At 40.6% G+C, this 25,818-nt stretch overlaps 1 protein-coding gene across 2 annotated transcripts in view; it reads right to left on the bottom strand.

Annotated features, from left to right (window-relative positions):
- The window catches only part of mpp2b (MAGUK p55 scaffold protein 2b), a 38,513-nt gene extending 12,788 nt beyond the window's left edge, over positions 1–25,725 (bottom strand). Inside the window, exons 1-3 of one of the 2 annotated variants that reach the window (XM_023400112.2) lie at positions 25,413–25,725; positions 16,883–16,962; positions 3,871–3,971 (exon numbers count right to left, since the gene is read on the bottom strand). In XM_023400112.2, the coding sequence (XP_023255880.1) occupies positions 3,871–3,971; positions 16,883–16,913 (132 nt within the window). In that variant the 5' untranslated portion in view covers positions 16,914–16,962; positions 25,413–25,725. Of the gene's footprint in view, positions 1–3,870; positions 3,972–14,611; positions 14,802–16,882; positions 16,963–25,412 lie in introns of those variants that run through there. The other variant, XM_023400111.2, reaches the window with a different exon arrangement.
- Between the last annotated feature and the right edge of the window lie 93 nt (positions 25,726–25,818).

Raw genomic sequence — 25,818 nt, 5'->3', positions numbered from 1 at the left:
ATGATAGCTCCTGTTGTCAGTATCTGCTCATTGTGGCTCTAATCATCATTGAGATTCATTAAAGAATTGTGGGTTGTGCTGATTGCATCATTCTGCAGTAAGTGTGGTGCAATCAGCACAATTCACTGAAGTCCCCAGGCAATGTGAACAAATGTATGGACCCTTAGTGTGTCCCCCTATCCCTCTGTTAGCGTGTCCTTTCCTCTACCAGCACAATAAATTATAGCTTGTTGAGTGTTGATAGATCCATGAGGGGTCAAGTGAAACTGCCGTTCTTTTTTTATATCATAATCCTTCAGTGAAGCATCTTTTCTCACAGCTTGCATCAGCACATTAATCTTTTATGAGAATGCTCATCAATATACCGGTACCACCATCAACCCCCTCAGACATACGCTACAGTGCAAACAAACACCAGTGTCACACTCTTGCATGCTAGCACGCACACATGCATATGCAGTTTTCTGCAGAGGAAAAATCCTTCAGTTCTGTGTGAAAAAGAAACCAAAAACAGAGGAAGACATAGAGGGAGAGAGAAGGAGAAATGAGGACAGAGAGACGCAGAAGAGGCTCTGTTTTCAGCAATATGGCAGGCTGTTGATGCAGTAGTCCCCTTTGTTCCCTGTGGGTAGTCCATCTTCAAATTTCCTGAACAGAACTGCTTTTGAATTACTGAACGATCCTGCTTTCTACCTCCGGCTCTGTCTGAGTCGGAGAGGAAGCCCACAGACCAATGCATCTCCCTGGACATAGAAACCTCATGGCCACAAGCAGCTTCCACATCGGTGCAGTTTTTAGTTAGACTGCAGCAGAATATACTGAAAGGACATACAAGACAATACAAAGAAAATACGACAAGTGGAACACAGACGGAACGAAACAAGAAGGCTCGCAGAGAGATTATAAAACAACATAAATAGTCTCTCAGAAATGTTGTGACATTATTTATAACTGGTGAGCAAGGTAAAATAACATGCATAGATGAAGCCAGGTGGGTCAGAGTCCCTATGAATGCAGGGTAATATGACACCATGCCGAGAAATTCTTTCAAATCTATCACATTGAGTTTGGTCAGATACAGTCTTTCCATTTGCATAATAGACTGCAAACACCCCATCTAACTGTCCAGGCTTGAATGAATGATTTTGGCATATGGGAGCCACTTTTATCTAATGTAATATTTGCAAAGAATCTGACTATGCAATGTTAAAAAAACAAATGTGGCTATCCATACTAATGACTGCTGTCAGCATAAAGGAAAAGAAAAAGAATGACTTTCAGTATATGATGTGAATTGTATCGGTACTTTTTTCCTTGCATACTTTTGCAGTGCACAGCAGTGTACTTTCGCTTTCTCTGCCTGTTGCATTTTTAAAAAGGCATGTGATACTGTGGTCTTGGGCGAGAAGTGAAGGGGGGAAGACTTCGACAGGAGAGAAAGAACATGAGATGTGGTTGGATGAGACTCTGAAAGAGCTTAGCAGCGGCAGAGAATCTTTTCACTCTTCTCCCTTCACTTCAAAAAGCTGCACTCCGTAACAATGACATCCCTCTCCTCCATGTAAATATCAAGAACTAGCTGGGATTGGTTTCATAAAAGGGAGTTTACATGCGGAGAAGTGAGGTATTTTATTTAAATGTCTGCTTCTACTCAGAAAGTGTACGTTTGAAGTGGTTCTGGGAATAGGCTGGAGTCTCATAGAGCCTTCAGCATATGGGAAACAAACATGCACCATCTGGGCGCTGATGGTTCAAGTTATTCAGCAAAAAGCAATCTGATCCACAGGCTTGTCTTGTTTACATTTGAATGGCTGAAAACTTACATGGATTTTGGGGTCAAAGTTCAGATACTAGCTTCACTGAGAAGTTGTGGTGAGACAAGAAACAAACAGCTGATTGGAACCGACTTAAATCAGCTGTATGAAAGAATATTCAAATATTACAACAGTGCTGTTTGCACATATGTTTTGGTTAAAGTTTTTGGGGCCAGTCAGAACAACAAAAGATGAGTGCCAGCCACGTCTGAGTTTTCTTGGATAAAGTTATGAAGTCCTTGGAAGAATGTCCCTCGTTTGCTTCCACCCAGGACGCTTCAATCCAAAGTCTGGGCGACCGGCCTGAAGAATTCTGTACAAATGCTACATGGATTTGGAAATTGATCTTGTTCATTCTTACAGATATATACATGTACATGTGCAGTATATCAAGTACACTTTTGCTGAACCACAAGATGCATCTGGTTCTATATGTCCTCATCTGCCATGTTGCTTTGTAAAGCTCCCAATGAACAGGTTTTTGTTGCCATATCAAAATCTGCGGCCACTTCCCTCACTAGCTTGTACTTTTGTTTTCTTCACAGTGACATTTCCTTCAAGAACACCTGTATATACTGTATATACTACTGTGTATACTGTTTGAGTTTGTCTCTTAGAGCAAGACAGCTGTGGTCATCTTAAATCCATGTCGATTACAATGAATACCAATGATGATAACATTTCACAGTGGAAAAAACACAAACCATATCCTGTAACATGATGCGGAGAGAAACCCCCTGAACTATGGAGAATGTGGAAGTGAGTTGTTTAGTTGAAGCATTCAAACAGGTTTTTGGAATAAATTAATAAATAAATAAGTGTAAAACTTAATGACTTCTGTCTTCTTCACTGAACACAATAGCTGACACTCCACCTGAACCTGTCAACTTGACAAGCTTCCCAAAGATAACTGTGCAGCTCATCGACTGCTATTTCAATCTTTTTGCTCTGATCGGCAAAAATATTGCATTGCCTTGTTAAAATGACTGACAGGTGGGAAAATGCTAGTAATTCAATAACAAGATATTGTTCCACTTGATATTGCTATACGCCAAACACAGTACTAAAATAATTTCCTTTCATGTTTGTATCAAATGCCAATCCTGTTCAATATTTTTAGGGACATATTCAATAGAGCCCTCAATAAACAATCCATTCATCCTGTGCCATCACAGAAACCCTCTGCGTTCACCAAGTTACAAGCGCCAGCAGCAGTTCAAGAGCCACAGGTGTGTATTATATGGGTTTAAGTTCATACAACATTGTCAACAACATGAGCAGCTCTCTGTTGTTAGTAAAAATATGCCCATCATCATCTACCGTATCTGCTTTCCCTGCAACTTGGAGAGACGAGGAGGTGAGCATCATTTCATGGCAGGGGAGCCGCCGTTTGCCTCTTTACATCTGGGTTTTCATCTGATTTTTGCTGCCTGTGTAGCATGACACTGAGTGAAAATGAAATACCAGATGCTTCTTTCATTTGCATTTTCAACTCATGAGAAAACAATGAAGCAAGACCATTAAAATGGTAATGTGATTGCACTTGATGAATTTAATCTGTCTTTTTTTGGGATAATTTAAATTTTAAATGTAATAACAGCTGTGAATTTTAAGTTTCCACTTTGGAGCATCATTTTAATAAATCTTCTCATAATGCATGCGAAACTCTATGAAAATATTATGATTTGTTCTGCATTACACGTCACTGTTAAATTTTAATGTTATGGCTTATGTACAAAATGCAAGACTGCATTGCCAATTTAAAAATACTTTTAAAGTTGCATGCATCAAATAAATTTTGCAGTGAATATATTACTGGCATCCAAATGAGTATAACTAGCCTGTGTTCCTGCCGTCTAACTGTAATTTATTTACATTAAAATTTAAGTCCTTTATCATTGAGTCATCCGTTTGAGCGCCCATCCCTGAACACAGACCAATTAAAAGCTTTCGGTGTCCTATATTGGATGGCACACACACACACACACACACACACACACACACACACACTACTCCATCATACATTTAATAGTGTACAGCATAAAGTTGTTCTCACCACAGGGCTCTCCATGATGCCTTTGAGGAAGATGAGGTCCAGGTCATTGGCAGTTGTAGAGCTCGTGCTGTCACTCAGTGTGTCCAGGGCCTGATGCATGGCTACGCACGCACACACACACACACACAGAAAGAGAAGAAATAAGAGAAAGAAAAGAGTTTATTTCACTCCTCCCCCTCCCTATTCTACAGTTACTCATGGGAAATAGATCACCTGAAAGAAAGAAGAGAGAGAGAGCGAGAGAGAGAGAGAGAGAGAGAGAGAGAGAGAGAGAGAGAGGGCACATTTAGAGTAGTTCACACTACATGGCTGAACGAGAGGAGGCTGAAGGAAAAGCCAGCAGGAGGGAGGAAGAGGGAGAGGGGATGGGAGCTGCCTCACATCTTTTCCCAAGCAATTTCACCTCTGTCAGTCACCCTTCTCTTAAGTCTGTCAGAGGCGACAGTATCTTTCTCCTACAACTCCCAACTTCCTCTCTCTCCCCCTCCTACGCACACGTTCATACACACAAGCCCATTCCGCCTGAACAACAACAACATTTTCCGAAGTTGCTGAGAGGAAAAACATTTTTACCATTTTATGTGTGACTTTTTTGTGTGCTAATCAATTTGTCGGCTTGTACCAAAGTACATTTCAGAGGCTGGCCAGGTGCGACTATGGCACAAGCTGATGCATTATTTTTTCTTCTTCTCCTGGTTCATGCAGGAGCCTTGATGATAAGCCTTAAAAAGGAAATACATGCACACACATACCATTATCTCAAAGATGTGTATCAAACTTCTAAATCACACATATCACTCAATGAGATGACCAATCAAATAGCAGATGCAAGATGATATCAACAATTTAAGCAAAGGTCAATGAAGGTTCGGTCTAGCTTCAAAGCATCTTCAGCTTTGAATGTGACGCATCATGGTACCAAACACATTGACGTCACCCACCAGCAGGCATGAATTACAGCAGATGTAACTGTCAGAGGAGTGGGCATTTTTACTCGCAGGGAACATTTGTCTGTTGTAATTTATTCAACAGACACCGAGGCCTTTGTTTCCAAAGCTAAAAATACAACACTGGCTTTTACTCCTCACAAAGGAAGCAGACTGGTGGTCCACCACACTTCCTGCACAACCCACTTCATAGGTCTTATGCCCTTATAAGGACATAATAGAGCATTAAGAAGGGATTGGTCCAATTAGAAGGCTGCTAGTTCATTTTTGCTGAGAGTACTCTGTCCCAAATGCTTTCTATAGACTCGCTTTAACCTTGTTTTAAACATGTAGCACCTCCGCAAACAACAGGATGAAGTATAATCTGGATATATAGTGTGCGTAATAAAATAAGACTGTCCCGCTGCAATCCGCAATAAAAATGGAGGGGCTACTCACAGCTGTAAAAAGTAAATGAAAATATTGCGGATGGTTGTATGAGAGCTCAGGCAAGCTAATAAATCCAAGAAAATATTTTCTAGCTTTTGCAGATTTTTTTTGGAATAGGGTAATATTTAATTAATGCATTAGTGGCAGTGCCTCTGTTGTATTGTTTTCCGTTAGTGGTATAATGTACATAGACTTCTTCTACTATATACTAGTGGATAAACATAGCTTGTGTATACTTTAAAGTATTATTTTAGATCATGACTCATACTGCACTGTACTAAGCACACTCCACTACATGCAATATTTACAGTAGCTCTGTGGAACCATGTAGTCTTATGTTCCAACAAGAACTTCTGTCTTCTTCCTAATGAGCTGATTTAGTGAGCTAGCGAGCTAGCATATTTACAAATGCATCCCATATGCACAGTTACAGGAAAAATGAGATCAATGGCTGGGTCCAGGTACATTAATTACGATGGTTTTAAACTGAGCAATGCAACAAAAGCCAACAATGAACAAGAGTCTACAGCCATGCTAACAGTTCTGTGAGGCTACTCTTAGCCACAGTGGTGCCATGATCTTAATGTTAACACCAGCATGGCAACATGCTCCCAATGACAATTCTAACATGCTGATGTTTATAAAATATAATATTTAACACATTTACCATCTAAGTTTAGAGTATTAACATGCTAACATTTGCTAATTAGCACTAAACCTAATGTACAGTTGAGGCAGATGTGAATGTTATTATTATTCCACGGTGCACAAAACCTACAGGGATAATTTGAATTTTGACCAGATGATGGTGCTAAAGGAAAAGCTAAGGAATCCCCAAATTGATTGAAATACATCCTTAGCATGAATGTCTGTACACATTTTAATAGCAAATCCCCCCCAACAGTTGTTAAGACATGTCACTAATCAAAACAAGAATATCAAACTGCTGGTCAGACAATCACCAAAGTCATTCAGATTCATCCTCTAGGGACTATGAATGTCTGCACTGAACAGTCTATAGCTTGTACAAAATGTCATGGCAATACACCCAACAGCTACGGAGCTATTTCAGCCTCGACCAAAGCGGTGGGCCAACTGATCGACTGACATTACAATCCATCAAACCATGACACTAACATGACTAAAAAAACAAACAAACAAACAAACAACAAACAAACAATAAACAGAAATCAGACAATATAAAGTTTTCAGTGATCCACAGAAAATCACCGACTGGAAGAATTAAAATTTTCCTTTGAAAAAAGGGACGTACTATTTGGCAAAATGAATAAGTCTCTCAGAGTATCATGATTCTATTAAGTGGTTTCACTGATGCACAGCCTGAAGCTGCGCTGTTCACAATACACAACAAAATTACTTTGTGGACTCAAACAATATCAATAACTCCAACAGAAAATGTTCTCTAATCTCCTTACAATTATCCCCTTTTAATCACCAAACTCACTGTTTCAACTTGATATCCAATAGGCTGGACTGAAAGCTCGGGTAAGGAAAGAGAATCTGATAAAAACGTGTCCACTGAAGTCGAGTATTTGAACAGTATGCATTTCTGTGTGCAGCTCAGGTCTGTCAAGAACCCGGCAGATTTATGTTTCTGTTGCTCAGCATTGTGCTGTGGGAGGTTTTTTTTAAGGTGCGGAATAATGAGGTAATAGATATTTTGAGAATGAGTAGAGAACTATTTTTGGTCTACTGTGGTGTTTTGGAAGTATTTCAACATGTACATACTTACTATACATCCATGTACAAACAGTCAGAAAGACAGGACACTATCCTCATCTTGGCTTCGACTCAGGAAAAAAGATGAAAAGATAGAAAGCTATAACGGCAAGAAGGCAAGAGGAAGATGACCTCAGTGATTACACAGTCCATCCGCTCTCTCTCTGAATAATTTGACAAGTAAATTAAATAAATAATTGCACAAGTCTTCCGCAGTGAAGTCTTGTTTTTCTTCTATTTTCCCGCTAACACAAGCTCTGCTCCATCAGGACTGTTGCCAGATTTGCGCCTGGCAGAGAGTATCAGACCAGCAGGCTCGGCTTACAGGTCCTGCATAATTCTGTTTAATCACAACAACTGTATGCCAGTGTTGTTGCCACATCGGCACTTTTCCCGATGCCAACTCTCTGATTCACCGTGTGTGTGCAGTTAGATTTTTTTTTTTCTCTTCTTCTCAGTGTTTCCCTTATTTTCAAAGTTGTGTACCTTTTTTGGATTCTTCTCACATGCTCATGCTGTCCTAATACATTTACATATGTCACTTATCATTTTCTCTTTTCTCCTTTCACTCCAGCCCCAGTCTGACCTAACAATCCTCACGAAATTGATTTCTCCACAGCTTCCTTGACTTCTGCTGTTTCCCCACAGTGTATCAAGGATGTTAAACAAAAACATCAGGGGAAAGAGATGTGCTTCACTTGTATTTAGACTTCTGGAAATAAAGAGAAATCAAAAGAAGGTGTGAAAAGAACTGGAGAATAATACCAATTTTTCCAGTGCTGAGTGCCGGGGGTCGTTCTATTATTCATTGAGATTATTAAAAATCCAACTTGTCCTCTTTCTCGGGTCTTTCTTCTCTGCCTTTCTTCTCTGCACATATAGCTAAATAGGGTTGCTTCCCTAATATTCCTTGGCATGCATCAAAGCAAAGACAACAGAGGATTGGCTATGCAGGTCAAAAGTTCACACAGGAGGAGGTCTGAACCGTATTCATTTCTTTCTTTTCAAACTGCAACTTTCTTTTGAAAATAACTTCCTCTTTAGCATTCAGGTGGAGTATTTCATCTTGTAAACTGCTGCTGTCACAGCCATCCTCCCTTGCATAAACCTGCATAAACTTCCAATAAAGCAGCACAGCCAGGACCAAACTACTTTTTTTTTTTATATCACTAACAGCATTTATCTTTCTACTGCTCGTCTCATATCAGCTCAAAAGTTGCATGTAGACATTTGCGTAATAATATACTCAGGTTTTTTTCATCCTCTCGCCTTTACAGATGAGAACTCAGGTGGAAGTCATTTCTCGCTTCAGTGAATCTAAATTCCCCGTGCTATACACTGTAACTTGATACCATTACAGAGCTCCATTTAACAGGTGAGCGCTTAAGAGCACAAGAAAGGAACTCAGATGTAGACAGACTGAACCAGCAACATGTACGTCATGTACAGAACTTAGCCTTCCAGGGAAATGTTATAAAATTTTAAGCTCTTTTCATATTTGAATAGATGTGTGTTTACTGGCATAAGGAGAAAACGGCATCCCAAGAGACTAAGAGGGTGCATACCAAAGTTAACAACTAAGAGCACTTACATTTAAGGAGGCCAATAAACGTGGTAATGATTCATTTAGTTTTAATACCACTTTAGAGAAACCCTTCAGGTGAAAAACTACTTTCTCAGCAATGTGTTCTTCAGGTAAACTTTATAATAATAATGCACTGCGGTGGCTGTCTGCATCACCTCTCAACACTCTTTCCACAATAACAGCTTCTTTCCCAGGGTGACAGCACAGGACATGTAATCACAAGGAAACCAAATTAAAGGTGCTTTTGTCTGTTAAAGTCTCATCCGAGAAACCGTTCACCTCCAAGGAGAGTTACAATTAAACTCAATGTCATGGAGGCAGCTGAACAACCTGGGCTGTTATTGTTTGTGGTTAGAGCGCAGTGGGGGAACATCAACCTCTTAGCCAGCACTTAGTGAAGGTTGTTCTGTTGCTATGGCACGGCGGTTAGGGAAATAGAGAGAGGATGGGGGGGTGGGGGGTGGACAAGGAGACGTGGGAGATTCAGTTGTGTTGGTCCTGTTTCCATGCTGAATCCTCAAGGGGTCTTGTACACAGAGGAGTACAGTGTGCAGCTGACTCTTTCCACTCCCAGCTTCCGGGTCTTAATATCAGTCCGGTCGGCTGGAATTTACTGAGATAAACTACTCGTCTTAAAATGCAGACACGTGAAATGCTCCGCCACGGAAGAATCATACTGTGTGAAAGAGGCACTATCAGCAACAGGTAATGGATGGACCCTGTAGCAGCACAGTGGATATTAGTTACTTACTTCCAAACTCAAGGGCTCAATTTCCAGATTCATAGCCGAAAGTTCACTGCTGCGACTTCATCTTTATCTTTAGCTGAACTGTTTCAACTGCTATTAGTCATCTCACGGTTTGGTGAGCACAGCAAACAACTTATTTCTTAATGATTCTCAAGCACAAAACAATCAATATAGACAAAGTATCATTAAGTGTCAATGCATTGTGATGTGTAATATATACAGTAGAGTACAATAATAAATCTTTGCTTCTTACTATGACCTCATGTGTGTTAACTGATCAATCCTGATGAAGAATCCCTTTTCCCCTGTGGAAGACCATTTGCCCTGCGTGTGTTTGACATGGCTCCTGCACTGATGAAGGTAAATTAATTGGGAATATGCAACTTTAAAAGGTTGAAGAAGTTCCATTGATGTTAGTTTTGCATCCTGCATCTTTATTCTTGTGGAAGTCTGCCTCGACTCTAAATATACATGACCTGAAGACAAATTTTCACCCCAGAACCAAAACCTCCATCAATTTGGCACCTAATCTTAAATCAGTAATTATAAACTCCAGATTTCCAAAGCCTGGATGAATGGATAAACAGGACAACATCGGCACCATGAGACAAACCCAACTGTTGAGTGCAGCTTAAAACATTGGCAGCACGTTTCATTGGAAAAACTTCAAGAAAACAGATGAATAGCAGCATTAATACTAATAAAACCTCTAAAAGATGATTACCTTGGCCGTCTTAATCACACAGCTTTGATTAATTTGGTGCTGCATTAAAAGGCACCTCTCACCTAAACATGACAAAACTGTTTAGTCAGAAGTATCTGATCTCGCTACTACTACAAAAAATTATATAGACAGAATTACACTTCAAAAGGACAGCAGCAAAGGTGATGATGAATCAGGGCACTTAAGGTCAATGTTAAGCTTTTCAGTGTGTAGTACCTCCACAGTAATACCACCTGCCTTGTTCTGTGAAAACACCGACGGATAAGTGAGCAGTCTTCTCCACAGCGATATTCTTATTCTTTCTTGGATACACCGTTGAAAGTCGCCGCAGCCTTATTTCCCTGTCATCTATTAAAATGACGGAAAACCGCGTGATGAGGATGACACTGAAACTATTTCAAATTGCCAAAGCCACCTCTGTATAATAAAATACTCATGGGCCTCGACAGACATTATTGAATACTTTAAGGTTTCTCTTAGATTTGATTCTGCTCCCTGCTCTCCAGCAAAACATAATTACTATCAGTCCCTCAGGTAGTGAAAGATGAACGTATAAGACACCGGTGGTGAAGTGGATTGGATTGGATTAGATCATTTATGACTGAAGTATATGATTAATTTGTCCTTATACTCCCATATTATTGATTCTTCCTGCCTTAATGCCCTAGCAGAGTACGATCAGTTATTCAGACAACACTGAGCATCTAGAAAACAACTGAAATGTGAACGCTGCTCTGGACTACAGGCGCTCAGCTCAGCATAATTAAGTCAACATCCTCCTCAAGGAGCCTCGCAGAAAAGCCGAGCTGGCTCATGACAAGTTAAGAGGATGTTGTGTGAAACGTGTGTGGGCAAAACCATTGTGTAATGTACTTTTGTGTTCAATGTTTCTGTGTGTGTGTGTGTGTGTGTATAAAAAAAACCTGCATTCTGTGGGAATTGACAAAACTACAGCCCCCCACACCCCCACAGGGGTTTCCACTTGTGCTCAGGTTGAGTTTGAGTGAGTCTATGCTAGAAATCATATGAGGCCATCAAAGTCTTTGCACTAATAGGAAAGATAAATATGTCATTTCCTGGGTTATCTGGTGCAACAAAGCTAACAGAAGAATGAGGGAGATGTCAGTCAACTAGCGTCTGTACACACCCACAGAGTCCTGAGAGAACATCTAGCCGACAGTAACCAGCAAAGATAACTGAAATCACTTGTGTGGGTGAACCATGAAGGGCTAAGTAGGGTTGCCACGGTAGTCGATGTTACCGGTGTTCAGGCACAAACTGATGAAATACCTCGCCCACCGGCCTCACTGTCTTTTTTTCTTTCTTTTTTTTTTTTTTTTAAATAGACATAAAACCCATTTGGTTCAATTTTGCATATCAGCAGCAGTTTGACAAATAACAAACGCTCAAAATACTCATTATTCATACTTATTCGGACGCTACAATCATAAACTGAAGGTGTCTACTCCGTGCAGCAGCAGAGCAGAGGTGCAGAGCAGAGTCGCATCACATAGTAGCAGAGTCTTATCACGTGACAAGAGGAGAGTTGACTGACAAGAAATTGGCGGATGATTTGGTGCACAAGCGAAGAAGCGAAAAGCGGCTATTTGGCAATATTTCGGATTTAACCCCAATGGCAAAAGGGAACCTGATAACATCAGTGAAGCAATCTCTAAACTTTGCCAGATGAAGGTGGCAGCATGTGGAGGTAACACTCCTAATCTACAGATACTGAACCGACACGTCTTCTTCGTCATTTTGTCTATTAACCCAGTGGGAAAAGTTCCACACCCTGGCATCTCTAGTTCTTAGGACATAGTTTCGTTTCAGTAGAGGGCGGGACACAACTGACACTTTGTTTTGTCACTGAAGTCATGTTGAGATGTCACAGCAGAAAGGACGAATGAAATTAATGGTGGCTGAATCCCATTTAGCCACTTCAGGGTCCTGGTATCGTCACACTGCCATGATCTTGCAAGGAACAGACTATTCTGAAATTATGTTATCCATAATGCTCGATTAAAAAAATAGAAATTCTACAGAAATCTCTGCATTATTAAAGCACTAACCCTATAATCACATTCTGTTTCCTGGATAGAGATTTGATACTTTATTTTTACAGTGTACAGTGTTCTGTCTTTTCCTGTCTTATCTTTTATTGACAGAGATTGATTTGAGAGAGAGAGAGCATGAACTGTAAATAAAAACAACAACGTGACAGGACTTCTCTGCTCTGAGTAGTAGACAATCGTCCTCTCAGGCTACGTACAGCCACAACCACCTACACCAGGAAGTTTTGGTAGCCTGTAGCAGCCTGTAAAGCTTAAGTGCTGAGAGTGTATGCCTGTACACTGTTGACTATTTACTTCATTAGTTTATTAGTTCGGTTGTTAGTGGACCTACTCCAGGTGTAGAGGGAAGTTTTTCTACTAATCTATCGAATCACTGAAATAAAGCCGTGTAGCAGCCATTTCCTGGATATTATTTTGAAGTACACATGGAAATATCTTTTTTGATTGGGTTAATAACGATCAGAGTTTATCCTTTAGTTTTTTATGTTTCACAAGAACAAAATCCGTTATATTCTGCTTCTGTCTACTACAGCAGTGTGCCTGATTGTCCCGTGAGAGGCCACATTTCTGAGGGAAATACTGTAACCCTGACCACCTCTCTCTTGGGAAGCCAATCAGCAGAATGAGGGACTTTTAAGCTGCCATTTAAGCCACCCCATCGCCATGGTGATTCTTGCTCCAAGCTGGCATGTATGGATGCGAGCGGGATCCCCTTATTAGTTGGCTGAAGGTCACCACTGGAGACAACACTCGTGATATTTGTTGACATTTTGCAAATGGACAGCAGCTCCCATTACACCTCACCTCACATGGCCACAGAGAAGGCTGAGCGAGAGATAATTTCAAGTGAAGTTTTGAGGGGAAATTAACGATGAACGAGTTTATCGACTGAACCCACTGCTGGGAGGCCAACATTTTGACTTGGACTGTACATCTGTTTTTCATGCAGCAGTTAATGAAAGAGCAAACGCAGATCGTGAGGCTGCGATATTGATGAAATAATTGCCAGTGTCAATGCGTTATCGAATACCCTCAGCCAGAACAGAATTAAATTGTCCCATTCTCTTGAAACCCAGCGATTATCTTTGACAGCCTAATCCTACCAACACACTGTACTCAATGATCCATCATCTGTGTTTGAACACTGCTTCATTAGGCCAGTAGGCACACAGAATATTCCTCTGATAGCATGGGGGTTCGATGGGAAGAGACTCTGTATTGTTCAGCATAGAGAGCATGGTGTGTGTGTGTGTGTGTGTGTGTGTGCGTGTGTGTAGAAGAAATGGGTGAAAGTGAGCGAGCCACAGAATTATTTGAAGGTTGTGGGTCTGACACTTTTGAGCGTGCTGTCTCTGATCAGAACACTGCTGCATATGAATGACCCCCTACTTACTCACTATGAATGTACAATGCACTGGGAGTCTTTCTTTATCCTTCTCTGTCTTTCTCAAACCCCCACACACACACACACACACACACACACACACACGTACTCTGAACTGTTTGACAGGATGCAAATGCTTTGACAGAAAATGTGATTCATTATGGCCGTCACTGCTCTCTTGTCAAGCTACATTACAGAGGATATCATGCAACATGTTATACTGTGTGACATGCACGAGACTTGGCAATGATGCAATGACACCCTTTAAACTTGACTAATTAAACACGGCACCGTCAAACAGTCGCTTTAATTCCTCTTACCTAAAATCTAAAAAGATTGTTTTGTGTGTTCAACTGGGCACGCATCCGATAGGTCAAAGCACTCCTGTGATACGATGTGAGCAAATCACAGTACATAAATAGATATGGACACACACTCAGAACATATTAGTCTGTAGTATGCAACTCTATGCAATATTAATGAACCCCATCAATTATGAATTGGATGTATGGTACTTCCCACTCCATGCCGTGTGAGCAAACATTCTTTGTGCATTATCATTCAATGCAACAACGACACACTTGCTTTTACTTGCTCTTTTACTGATATCTTATCTTTCTGCTTTCTGTGCTTAGCTCAATGCATTCCTCTGTGTCTCACTCTCTATTGCTCTCAATTTGACAATCAGGCTTCACATTGTGGATTAAATAGAAGAAAAAGTGGCACGACTCCACTGTGTTTATAATGTCCTTTAGTGAATATTTAGAAGCACCTTGCTGCCTTTTTACGTCTCCCTTCCTGCCTTTGTACTCTGTTGCCTCAGATTCCTGTACATCACATGCTGCCCTGGGTCCTAATCTGTCTCTGCCCATCTTCATCACACTCTGGAGGTTTGAACCATTGCATCGAAAGCAGGTGCAATGCGAATTTAAAACACCGGCTAGACCCTGGACCGCCAACATGTGCATTTTAAGTGATTCTACCTTAGATATCAGCGTCTGTCCGGTGTATCTTCCCTAACCTGTAACAAAACACAGAGCAAGAGAACTCATCTGTCCTCAAACCATCCTGCATCCCTCACACACCCAGAAGGCAGGGACCTGTGTTCTTACCTTCTCCCCCCAGCTTGATTTCCAGGCCCTCCAGGGAGTTGGCTGAGTCCCCCTCCTCCAGGGAGAGCCTTCCAAACAGGCTGCCAGCCATGGTGAACAACACCTCACTACAGTGCACACACTCACAGTAACACACCCAATACAGTATCTGAGGCAGACTGAGAGATCTCTCTCTCTCTCTCTCTCTCTCTCTGTCTCTCTCTCCCTATCTATCCCTGATTCTCTAGCTCTTTCCCTCCTCTCCACCTGCTCTTGACGTGAATGTGTATAAGCTATGCCTGGCTGAGCGTCTTTTCCTCTGCATGAATGAATGGAGACGAGAGAGTGTTGTGGGCATGAGCAAAAGAAGGTGGAAGGGGTGGGGGGGTATGATGCTTTCTCTAGGAGGAGGGAGAAAAGGAGGCAGTTAGATTTTCCCTCCAGGCTTCCCTGTGGGGGTTAACGAGGGGAAAGAGCAGCAGAAGGCAGGCTTATAGGAAGGAGGATTGGTCAGGGAGGCGGTGCGGAGGGAGCTGACATGTATCTGAGTGACCCTCTACATCTGATATCACAGACACAGGTACAAACACAGCACGCCTCGCAGATGTACTGTAAGTCATGGGTGCTTATTGGGAAATTTACATTTGTGCTTTCTGCTCATAACTCGAGGAAAAGTATGTCTGAGCTTCTTCGCTGACGGGAGTTGAAATATATCTTATTGTTTCCAATCAAAACTGACCCTTCTGTAACCTGTCTCCCAGCCTGCACAGACAATAGGCTTGTTGAAAAGGCTGCTTTTCAAATTAAAGGAAAAAAAAGACATGAATTGGTTTGGAGAAACAATTTACTGTGTTACTAAAAACGCCAGTTATCCAGCCTCAGCCCTCAGCTAGTGTACAGATCAAGAGTGACTGAAAGCCCATTACAAAAAAGAAACTACACACACATTTTAACTCTCCGTGGAACTGCTTTTCCCCCGCTATCCGACAGCTGACTGCCGCAATCTATTACAGCACGGTAAAATACTCTAAAGCTTCTACTATAGAGGTCTAGATTTGGCCCTCTGTTAAGAAATATACTGAGTCTTAATTTTCCAATAATCTGGCCATGGTTTTTCAATCTTCTATGTCTCTGGATCAAGTGTACTTAGCACTAAGTGAAGAGGAAATGAACGGAACAAGTGCCAGGTTAGAATTGAATAATAATAGGCACCTTTTTTTGGCACTGAAACAAGAAAATATAATTCTACTGTTGTCAAAATATCACCGTTTTAACTTTCACATAAATGCCAAGGTTTACACCTGAAAGGTAACTTTGATATGATGCCAACAGGAGACCATCTCATTGAGATCATCCCGCACTGGCGACACTGTGATGCCAAATTTGACTTGGATTCCAGCAATTCCATCAAAACACAAGGGTGTAATCCGTTTCTTTCTTATTTTAGGCAAAAATAGTTGGATATTTTCACCGTGGGGCCAGTTTTATCAACCAGTTTGCACAGCCTGGGATTTACTGCATTAACAGAACACTGTTTGGAGAGGGAGCCATGTTTTCAGTCATTGGAGTTTGTTAAATTTTGCATAGACTAGTGTGAAGTGCCAGACTGAATGTCTTTACAACATCTTTCCTTTAAATTTTTTCTTTCCCAGTAGCACTGGAGTTGCGCCAAATTGTCTCCTGACATGAAAAATACGATTAAATTCTAATCCATCTGATCGAAAAACACCAGCCTTCTTTAAATAAACATCCATATGTTTAAAAAAAAAAAAAAAAAAGTTGAACTGGGTAAGAAAAGCTATTACTGTAATTGACTAACTATGACGCATAAAGGCATTCAATGCTGATCACAAATCACTTAACCCTGATTATCCATCAATCCGTAATAAAAGACTCACTTAATGCCTCCAAAGAAAAATGTTAACGTGTATGTGCGTGCGTGCACTCGCACCGATTCCTTTTTACTACTGGCCACTAATGCAGACTCAACGTGCATGTGTGCATGAGTGAAGGACTGCGAAGGATACAACGGCAAATCCTCTGAGGCATGACTGATCTAAGACTGGAGTTTTAGCGCTCTATTAGCCAGCTCATTAAGTCACATTAGAACTCGGGAGATGAGATACATGTCCTGAGTGCTGGAATAACCACCAACCGTTCAGTATCTCCTCCCTCTTCTCTCTCTTGATATCTCTTTCTCTCTCTCTCTCTTGCTAACACACACACACACACACACACACACACACACACACACACACACACAGATGATCATAGCGAGACCAAGCCACTTACCAGAGTCAGAGCTGGATGTTGCCACGGGCATTTTAAAAATTGGTTCCTCCCAGTATCCTCCACAAAACGTGTTAAGTCAACTGCAATGAAAGAGAGTGCAAAAAAAGAGTGAAGGGAGTTGCAGTGAAAACATTAATGAAGCACTGAATGTGAATTTGAATGCAAAAACCCCTCGGTTGTCAGACCACTGAGGCAGAATTAAGGCTGAAACAAGGGAAGGAGGGTTGAGTTGTGTTGTGAGGTTGAAGTCTGTCACGTTCAATACAACAAATCCTTTTCTGTAATAATCAGAGCCTGTGGATATTCCCAATTTTTCTAACCAGGCTCCCACACACGACAACTGGTATCTAACATTATTAATGCCTAAAAATAGAATAAGCAGTTGCTCTGGTAACACCCAAACAGTCATCATGTCCATCAGGAATACTATTGGCAACAGTTGGAAAGACAGAGAGAGCGGGTGAGTGAGTGAGTGGGCAGGCCAGCTAACATTAGCTTAGTGAGGATCTCTGTTGATTCTAATTGATCCATTTAACATGAGGCAGCAGGAAAAAAGCAACAAGCATCGCAGACAAAAGAGTGGGAGACTAAGCATCTGTTGTCCTGAGATCCAAAATTGGCTTCTCAGGTGAAGTGGAATCTGGGAAAGACACACAGTGAATAGCAATTAGGAGCTAAGGAGGGAGTGCCGGGAACACGAGCAGAACAGGCAATCAATGGTCATGAGGGTGAAGAGAGACAGAATGAAGAAAATATAAGAGGGATGAGGAAGAAAACTGTCAGGCAGGAAGGCTGTGGCTGTGGGGAAACATAAGGGTTGTGTGTGTGTGTGTGTGTGTGTGTGTGTGTGTGTGTGATTGGAGAGAGGGGGGGCAAGAGAGAAGGAGAGAGATCAAACAAGAACAATGGTGAGGAAGAAAGGAGTGCAGCTGATGAGGGAGAGACTGTGGTATCCAAGGATGCTAATTCCTGGTTGCCATGACAATAGCGATCCATGATGGAACCAGTGCCGTGGTGACCAAAACCCAGCAATGTCACCACAGGGTCACTGTGTGTGCGCATGTGTGCACTATGTCAACATATAAATCCTATTTCAGCCTCCTCATCACCATCGATCAGATTTGTGGTGATGAAGAATCTTCACAAAGTGCTCCAGCGTTTGAGGAATTACACTGAAAACAGGGGAACAATCAGTGATATTACAAATGACTGCTACACTCTAAATGTTTCCTGTCTGGCTTCCAATGTTATATATTTAATAAACGGATTAAATGAATTTCTTCCTTCAAAAGGAATCACATTTCTCTTTTACTACTGAGCAGCCAACATTTCTAAAATGACTTTACTGGGTGACATTTTTCATTTAGAAAGCTTCTTTTATCACTAACTTCTTTTCTAGCTTCTTCCAGCCCAGTCCTATGTAATTCTAATAATTTTATTCTCTGCATACAGATCAAAATATTCCCAAATCCTATTTGTTCAGATGTTTGCAGGTCTGCAATTTTGTGTCTAAGCACTTCATCAGTGCATCCCTAGGCACCAGTTAAAATATTCATCTTATAAACCATTAAGTGGGAACCCACTGGAGAAGGGCATATTTCAGTTATAATCTAAACATATTGATCCACCAAACTGGGACAATGGTATTACTGCCTTTCATACCTCCATCCAAATGCAGGTTGGAAAAATTCATTTCAGACTTCATTACGCTAATGACCGCTCAGCTTTAAATTCATCCCTTTGTAAATCTGTTTTTCGTCAACCAATAATCCTTGCAATAACCTGGTTTATTCTGCCATATGTTTTGATCCTTTTGGGCTTCTATATTTAACTCCCTCCCTTTGTCTTATATAATAAATCTATTTATCCTAACCCACGGACATGTCATATCATATTTGGAATAGTAACACCTGAACTCAGCGTAACTGGCTCAGAGAAACGCTGTCACATTGTGCTTTTTCCTTGTATTCATTTTTGGTTAAGTGTAGGCAACTTCATTATGTTTTTGAGGTCAGTCAAAGGTTCAGTTTTTTGTTCTTCATTTTCAAGCTGAAGCTGGTTTAATTTCACTATACATGATGGAACGACGTGTTTACTTGTTCAACAGCTGTAACTGAACTGCTGCTACTGGTGTGACACTGAAGCACATTCTTAGATGCTGAAGGACCAAGTGCTTTCACAAAAACTCTGATCTATGTGGATCAGGACCTTAATACCACATACCAGTCCGCCAGGCTTATCCGTGGCATCCTGTGTTTGCACTGTGAAATGAGTTTGTTAAAAGTATGCGGAGACCACACGGCAGCTAAGAAGTCAAAACCGATTGCAGCAGGACTTGGCGACGCTGGGCTGGGCTGACACACTTGAGGCTGGGGGGGGCAAGATCCTCTCTGCTCTTTGCCTCTGCCACTGTCCTTGGCTCCTATTTTATATTCTCGATGGGGTAAAATTAGCCAAGAGCTAGTGATGGTGCAGTCATCACCAGTGGTGGCATTTTCTTGGTATTTTCTGGCAGAAAAGCATGGACATCTCACAAGAAGTGCAACCAGTAATCAAACTCTACAAACAAGGATTAAACAAGTACTCCTGTAAATACTTCTAAGACTACTATTGTAGTTGATGAGGTCATGTCAATGAGGTGAAAACTGGTATTTTCACACAAATTGTCTTTCTGCTGCAGATGGAAAAGATGCTGCTGCTGTGGGTCAGTGTGTCTCCACAGTAATATTGTGTATATGTAAACTGTCTCATAGTGATTTTTTCCCTCTGTCTTTATTAGTCAAAAAACACACACGTGCAGTCACACACAAACACTCACCCAATTCCCCATCTTTCTCAGTGAATTGCAGGAACAGACCAGCTCGATAGCACAGCTGCCATGACATCACATTCGCAGACCTGCTATCATCTCTTCACTGTCAATCTATTAAAACAAGAGGCCAGCTGGGTGTGTGCTTTTGGGGGGGGTGTGGTTTTTGTGTATGCACATTGATCTACAATTATATATTTTAGACATTTTTTTTGAAGCCATATATCCCTTTCCAGTGAGTTCAAATTCCTGCATCACCCAAGTCTTACATAAACTAATAACGAGGGCAAAGGTCGAGGTTTTGGTGCTTTACAAACATCCCTGAAATTCAAGAGAAAAAGTGCTCCCACCTTTTTATTTTATTTTATTTTTTTATTTTTTTATTGAGATTGGATGGTCTTTTTCCACTATTCATTGAGGATTGTGACTTATTTAATTCAAATTACTTTTCCTTTGCTCTTGAAGATTTTTGCCCTCTGTCACTCTGACATGAAACCAATGCACTGTGGTAAATTACTTTCACAAATATTTCTCTATCAGCAAAGATCCCCAGCAACGGTTGAGTGAAATATCTATTTCTTCAATGTAATGCTTGCAGACATATCAAAAATACAACTGCAAATAAAGCCTCCGTTCGAACATGCAATTTAAAAAAAAAAAAAGCATCTTCCACCACATTTTGGCCTACAGCAATGAAACAAGTGGTGGCCCAGGTGTTAGTATGCCAAGTGTAAAATGCCTTGAGCTGTTCCCAGTGAGGCTGCATTAAAATCTGTCAACATGCTTACACACACACACACACACACACACACACACACACACACACACACACACACACACACACACACACGTACATACATACATACATACATGCACCAACGACCAAACAAGCCCTAATCCACACATGCAGCCTGGCGTCAGGCCTAAAAATAGCCCTGTGCTCCCACAGGTTCAGCTCCTCTCATTACTTTACAAGGGAAAACTGTCGTATCCAAGACAACCATGAGCAGCTCTTCGCCTTTTTCCCCGGCGCTTTGCCATGGCAACAAGGGAAAATGCGTAAAATAATAATAAGTTGGAGCTAAAATTGGATCTATTAAAAGGTTTGAGCTATACTTCAACACAGAGCTGCTCTTTATCTGAGGAAATGATTTTCTATCAGCATCATAGTTGAAAAAAAGACTGCAGCATTCACACAACAGACAGGGAATCAATTCTGACAGAACTCACAAGCCAAAACTAAATGCTTTAACAGCAATTTCAGAGACGAGGTCTAATGAAATTGAGCAATATTTCAACTGTGATTTCAAAACTGTTGTTTTAATACATATAAACTTTACAGCTGACACTAATCCTCAGAAAGACAGACAATCCTGTCAGAGTTTATACTTTTCTTACAAAACTATTGGAGTGTCACTTCAGAGGCTTCGTGGAAACTATCATAAGAGCTTCTTTTGAGTATCTTGAAGAAAGCACTAGTATGTTTATGCTTCCCTGTTGTCAGACTAAACTTTCTCAAAAGACAGTATTAAAGCAATTCATTCAATCTTGCATCACGCCCAAGTCACTACAAATGCCACAAAAAATCTAAAGTCTGTGTCGAAGTCCTTTGAAGGAGAGTATAAATTCAAAAGCGGTTTAAAGTAGTCAGTGCTGAATGTTTGAGCGATTTCAAAAATCAAGGTGTACACAAACTGTGTAACTGCGTGGAAAAGAACATTTGATGTATTTTTCCTTGGTGCATATTGAGCATAAAGTTACTATGAAGCTTCATCTTAACATGCCAAGAAAAATCTAATCATGAATGATTAACCATCAGCTAACAGCATGGGGACTCATTAGCCAACTCAGAAACATGAACAACTCAGAGATTCTCAAACAGTTAGAAAAGTAAGAACTATGTTTTTATTTTTTTTTGTCAGCATGACACAAGATTGACCACTATCAATAGATAAAACCTGAAAACAAGACATCCAATAAATGCTGTTCATCTTAGTGTTGTGAGTCTTCCTTTCCCCTCAGCCCCATACAGATTAGTGTAATTAGAATTAAATGTCATGTACATACCACTGAGAGGCTAAAGGAGTCAGGCAAAGTGCTGAGAGCCACCCAGGGAACATTTACAATCACCACCCTACCTGGACTTCATTAAAGGTCCCCGCTCCTTTCATTTTTATGAGGAAGCAGCCATGATGGAATAGACTAAATGAATGACACTGTCTCAATGTCACTCAAATCTCTCTTGACACATCCTCTGGTGGTTACAGCCCAAATATTACAGAGAAAATCTCCACTTTTAGTGCAAGATGGTTACACTGGCTTGCCCATGTATTTGGCTGATACTGGCTTTTATTAAAGATCAGACATTTCAGTGAGTCTGGTGTAAAGATATTGAATGTCAGCCCAATATAATTGCTCTCAGCAATAAATACATACAAGACTAAGAGTTTATAGCAATGCTATCAGCTCTGTGAGGCTATATGTTGGCTTTAAGCTATATGGTAATGTCAGCATGCTAACATGCTCTTAATGACAATGTTAACATGCGGCTGAGGTAATGATGACCATATTCAACCTCTAACATTTGTCGAATAGCATTAAACAAACTACACAAGTAAAGCTGAGGCTGATGGAAATGCGGATTTTAACCTGATGGTACTGAAAGATAAAAAAAATAAATCACAGGATCACCAAAGTGAATGTAAATTATCAAAAACTGTCTGGACATTTTGCTCTAAACGACAGAAGTCAACCTCATGGTGGCTCGACAGGAAAAGTCAGGGAACCTTCCAAGTCAGATGTCACTGTCCTCTGGGGAATATGAATGTCTGTGCAAGATTTTGTGCCAATCCATCATATACATGTTGAAATATTTCACTTTGAAAAGTGAACATTTGGTACATGAAAGGTCAAGAGAATCACCAAAGCCATTAGGACACTCTGTTCATCAAAGCAATCCATCCAGTATTTCTGTCAAGATATTCCAGTCTGGACTGACAGACTCTGCCATCCCTAGACATTGCAAAGCAAACAATATTAAAAATAAGATTAAAAATCCACATATACAAATACAGTAATGAAAATGAAATAATTCAGTTCTCACAGCACAGCCCCTGTACATGGAGACCTGTGCCGACCGGGGGTGAGGTGGCAGGTGTGAGAGTAAATGAGCAGGTCATTTTTTTTGATCGACACCGAAGAGGTTGGGAAAAAGATGCTGAGACTACGTGAACTGCCACTGATTAATCTCCCTGTGGAATCGAGTGTGGATGGGCTCTGCTTCTGGAGCCTTTCACTCTGCCAGCTACAGTTGATTAGAATTCCTGTTTGATGCAGTAATTTATCATTCAGTCCATCAAAGCAGTAAAACTGAACAGTGTCACGGTCAGGCACCATTGAAGGTGTTCTTATGAAGACTATTCTGTTTGTGACATCAAATAACCAGGATGACATCTGACTTCTTCTGTATAATAAGATTTGGGCGAGGATCAGGGGTCACACAGGGATAGCTCTTTGAATTTTTCTGAATTAATTACCAATGTTAAAGGATTTGCATTAATTTAATGTCATGTATACATTACTCTGAGGCTCAGATATGTCACGGTCACATTGTCTACACTACCATGCTGCCATTTTTTTTCTGATTCGATCCAATTTCATGTCTCGTACAAAATGAATTCCAGTCTTCCTGAAAAACTTTAGAGCATTTAGAGCAGAGAGTGTATTTTTAAACGTCTAAGGAGTCTGATTTCAAGCAGAGTTCTTAAATCGTTAAAGAAGTGCTTAGACTATGGTTCTGTCGAAGTAGAACCAGACCTGCTGATCTTGTAGCCAATCCCCAAAGCTGTCAAAAGCAGGGAAATTTATGGTAAACCTCCCACTTCCAAAACAGAAACTGATAAGACGGCTGAAGTTTCTTTAATCCCAGTCAAAAACTCTTAAAAAATGAGACCTATCTGTGGTGTCATATGAAAATCCAGCAGGGGGGATTTTCATTTTGATATAAGTAACTATACATTACGCATATTTTAGGCAAACTGCACTAAATGCTCATGATAATATGAGCTTTGATTTCAAAAGACTGCTCCAAAACAACAATATCATTCTCAATTCCTTTGTGCAACAGATGCTTTACAGATCAGTCATGTAAAGACCTGTATAGACTAGATGGACTCTTCATATAGAACAATGTTTAAAAAACATTTTAATTTATGCTTTCATTATCATTCCTGGCTGCTCTTTTGTCTAGGGCACAATCTTTACAAGGTTTTTATTCATACTGAATTGACAACATAAATTCCCAACCACGCACACATACACAAACATTTTAAGTTTGAAAAAGCTAAAGCTTAATGTTGTAATTTATGAAATAAATGTACATGTAAACTGACGTTCTGTTAATAACCCTCAAATCTTCCCTTTCTCTTCCCTGCACACAACTGGATAGTGTCTCTACTATCACTTGAGATACATTAACTCTTGCTGATAGAGGTCATTTGAATAATTCCTCCACAGTAATCAACAGTCCTCACAGTGTGACTCTTGTTTCAGTTAATGCAGCCGTGACCATTTCTAACATAAAAGACAACAAACTGAAAATCAAGTTAAACAGATGGATGTCCAATTGAATCAATATCAACAGAAACCCAAATATTTATTCATTTATTAATATTTCTGTCATTTAGATAAAATTTTCAGGGAACAATAACTAATGTAGATCTTGGCAAGATCAAAAAAAAAAACCTCTCACCTTATGGACAATTTTAAGGTGATAATATCCCGTCGTGCATCAGTGGCTAGGTAAGAAATATGGTACAGTGTATAAGGACCTGGAAAAATAACATGCCTTTAAAATAGTGAACCATTACAACAATTATTGAAGATAGAGTGATGTTTGGATTCGTGCTCTGAGTGAATAACTGGGTCGTGCTTATATATAAATGAAACTGTATTCCCTGCCAGTGGCAGTTATTGAGAAATAATTAGTTTGTTTCCTTATATATGATTCTCATTTTAGATTTTGTATATAGCCGTCAGTGTGCACACACACACACACACACACACACACACACGCGCACACATATATACATACATGTTCGTCTCTATGTGTGTGTGTTTGTCCACATGTGCTCTAACATCTGTGCACGTTTTGATTGGGCATGCGCAATGGCAAAGAACAGGTGCATGACGTGCATCCACTCATTGTTATCAACATTATTATTTGATTCAATTTCCCTCGTTCAGGCTGTGGTAATTCTTAGTTAAGCTGTCATCGATACTGTAGTTGTGTTTTACCTGTGGTCGCTGTACAGGTGCAAATAGCCTGGGGTCAATTAAGCTAGCTTAACAAAAAAAATGACATGTAGCTACTGATTGAGGAACAAATAAGGCGCACGAGACCGTGGAAGGGGGAATTGCGTAGCTCTCTCGTGCCCAATGTGCTTCGATAAAAAATGGTCCACGAGGTTTGACAATAAGTGGATTTCAGCGTTAATTATGCGGGTAATTAGACTTCATCTGTTCGGGAGGTCTTACTTAGAAGACATGAAATAACTGCCTGCGTGTAGCCTTCCAGTAGCCACCTGGCGAGTGGGGAAGGTGGACTACATCTCTGGCAAGGCTTTGATTGAAAAACGGCATATTCGTTATCTACTAACATCAAACTGAACAGCACGTTTTCTCCGTGAAAAATAAGAACAGCGAAAGGTTGAAAGCGCTCACCTGTCCGGTTACCTTCGTCTGAGATGCAGCAAGAGGGTTTGAGATATCTCCACTGGTCGAGTTGCAGTTGTTGAAGCACGGCAGGTCTTGTTTAATGTATGCAGTCACTTTCACAACACTGAAGCCAACGGCAACCCACACAAACTGCTATCTTTAACCTAAAACGGCTCGCCTGCCCTCACAAATAGCATCCATTGATTAGAACCTATATTGGTTGCTCGGTTCGCTCTGATCCGGTTTTTCCAAAGGACGCCCAGGACGGTTTTGTGATAACAAACGTGTCTTTCGGTGTGGTACCCCTGTCTGAAGTTGAAGCCTGTCCGCTGCCGTCGATATGAACCCATACAAGACCAGCAATAGGATAGACTAACTTGAAAGTGCACGTTTCCTGGTGATATAGCGGCAT

Source organism: Seriola lalandi, unplaced genomic scaffold (genome assembly GCF_002814215.2).
Source record: "Seriola lalandi dorsalis isolate HSWRI2012SDOR001 ecotype SW California unplaced genomic scaffold, Sedor1 jcf7180002052132, whole genome shotgun sequence".
NCBI classification, from domain to species: domain Eukaryota; kingdom Metazoa; phylum Chordata; class Actinopteri; order Carangiformes; family Carangidae; genus Seriola; species Seriola lalandi.
The sequence above is the reverse complement of the archived record's forward strand: the minus strand, read 5'-3'. Positions and strand labels throughout refer to the sequence as shown.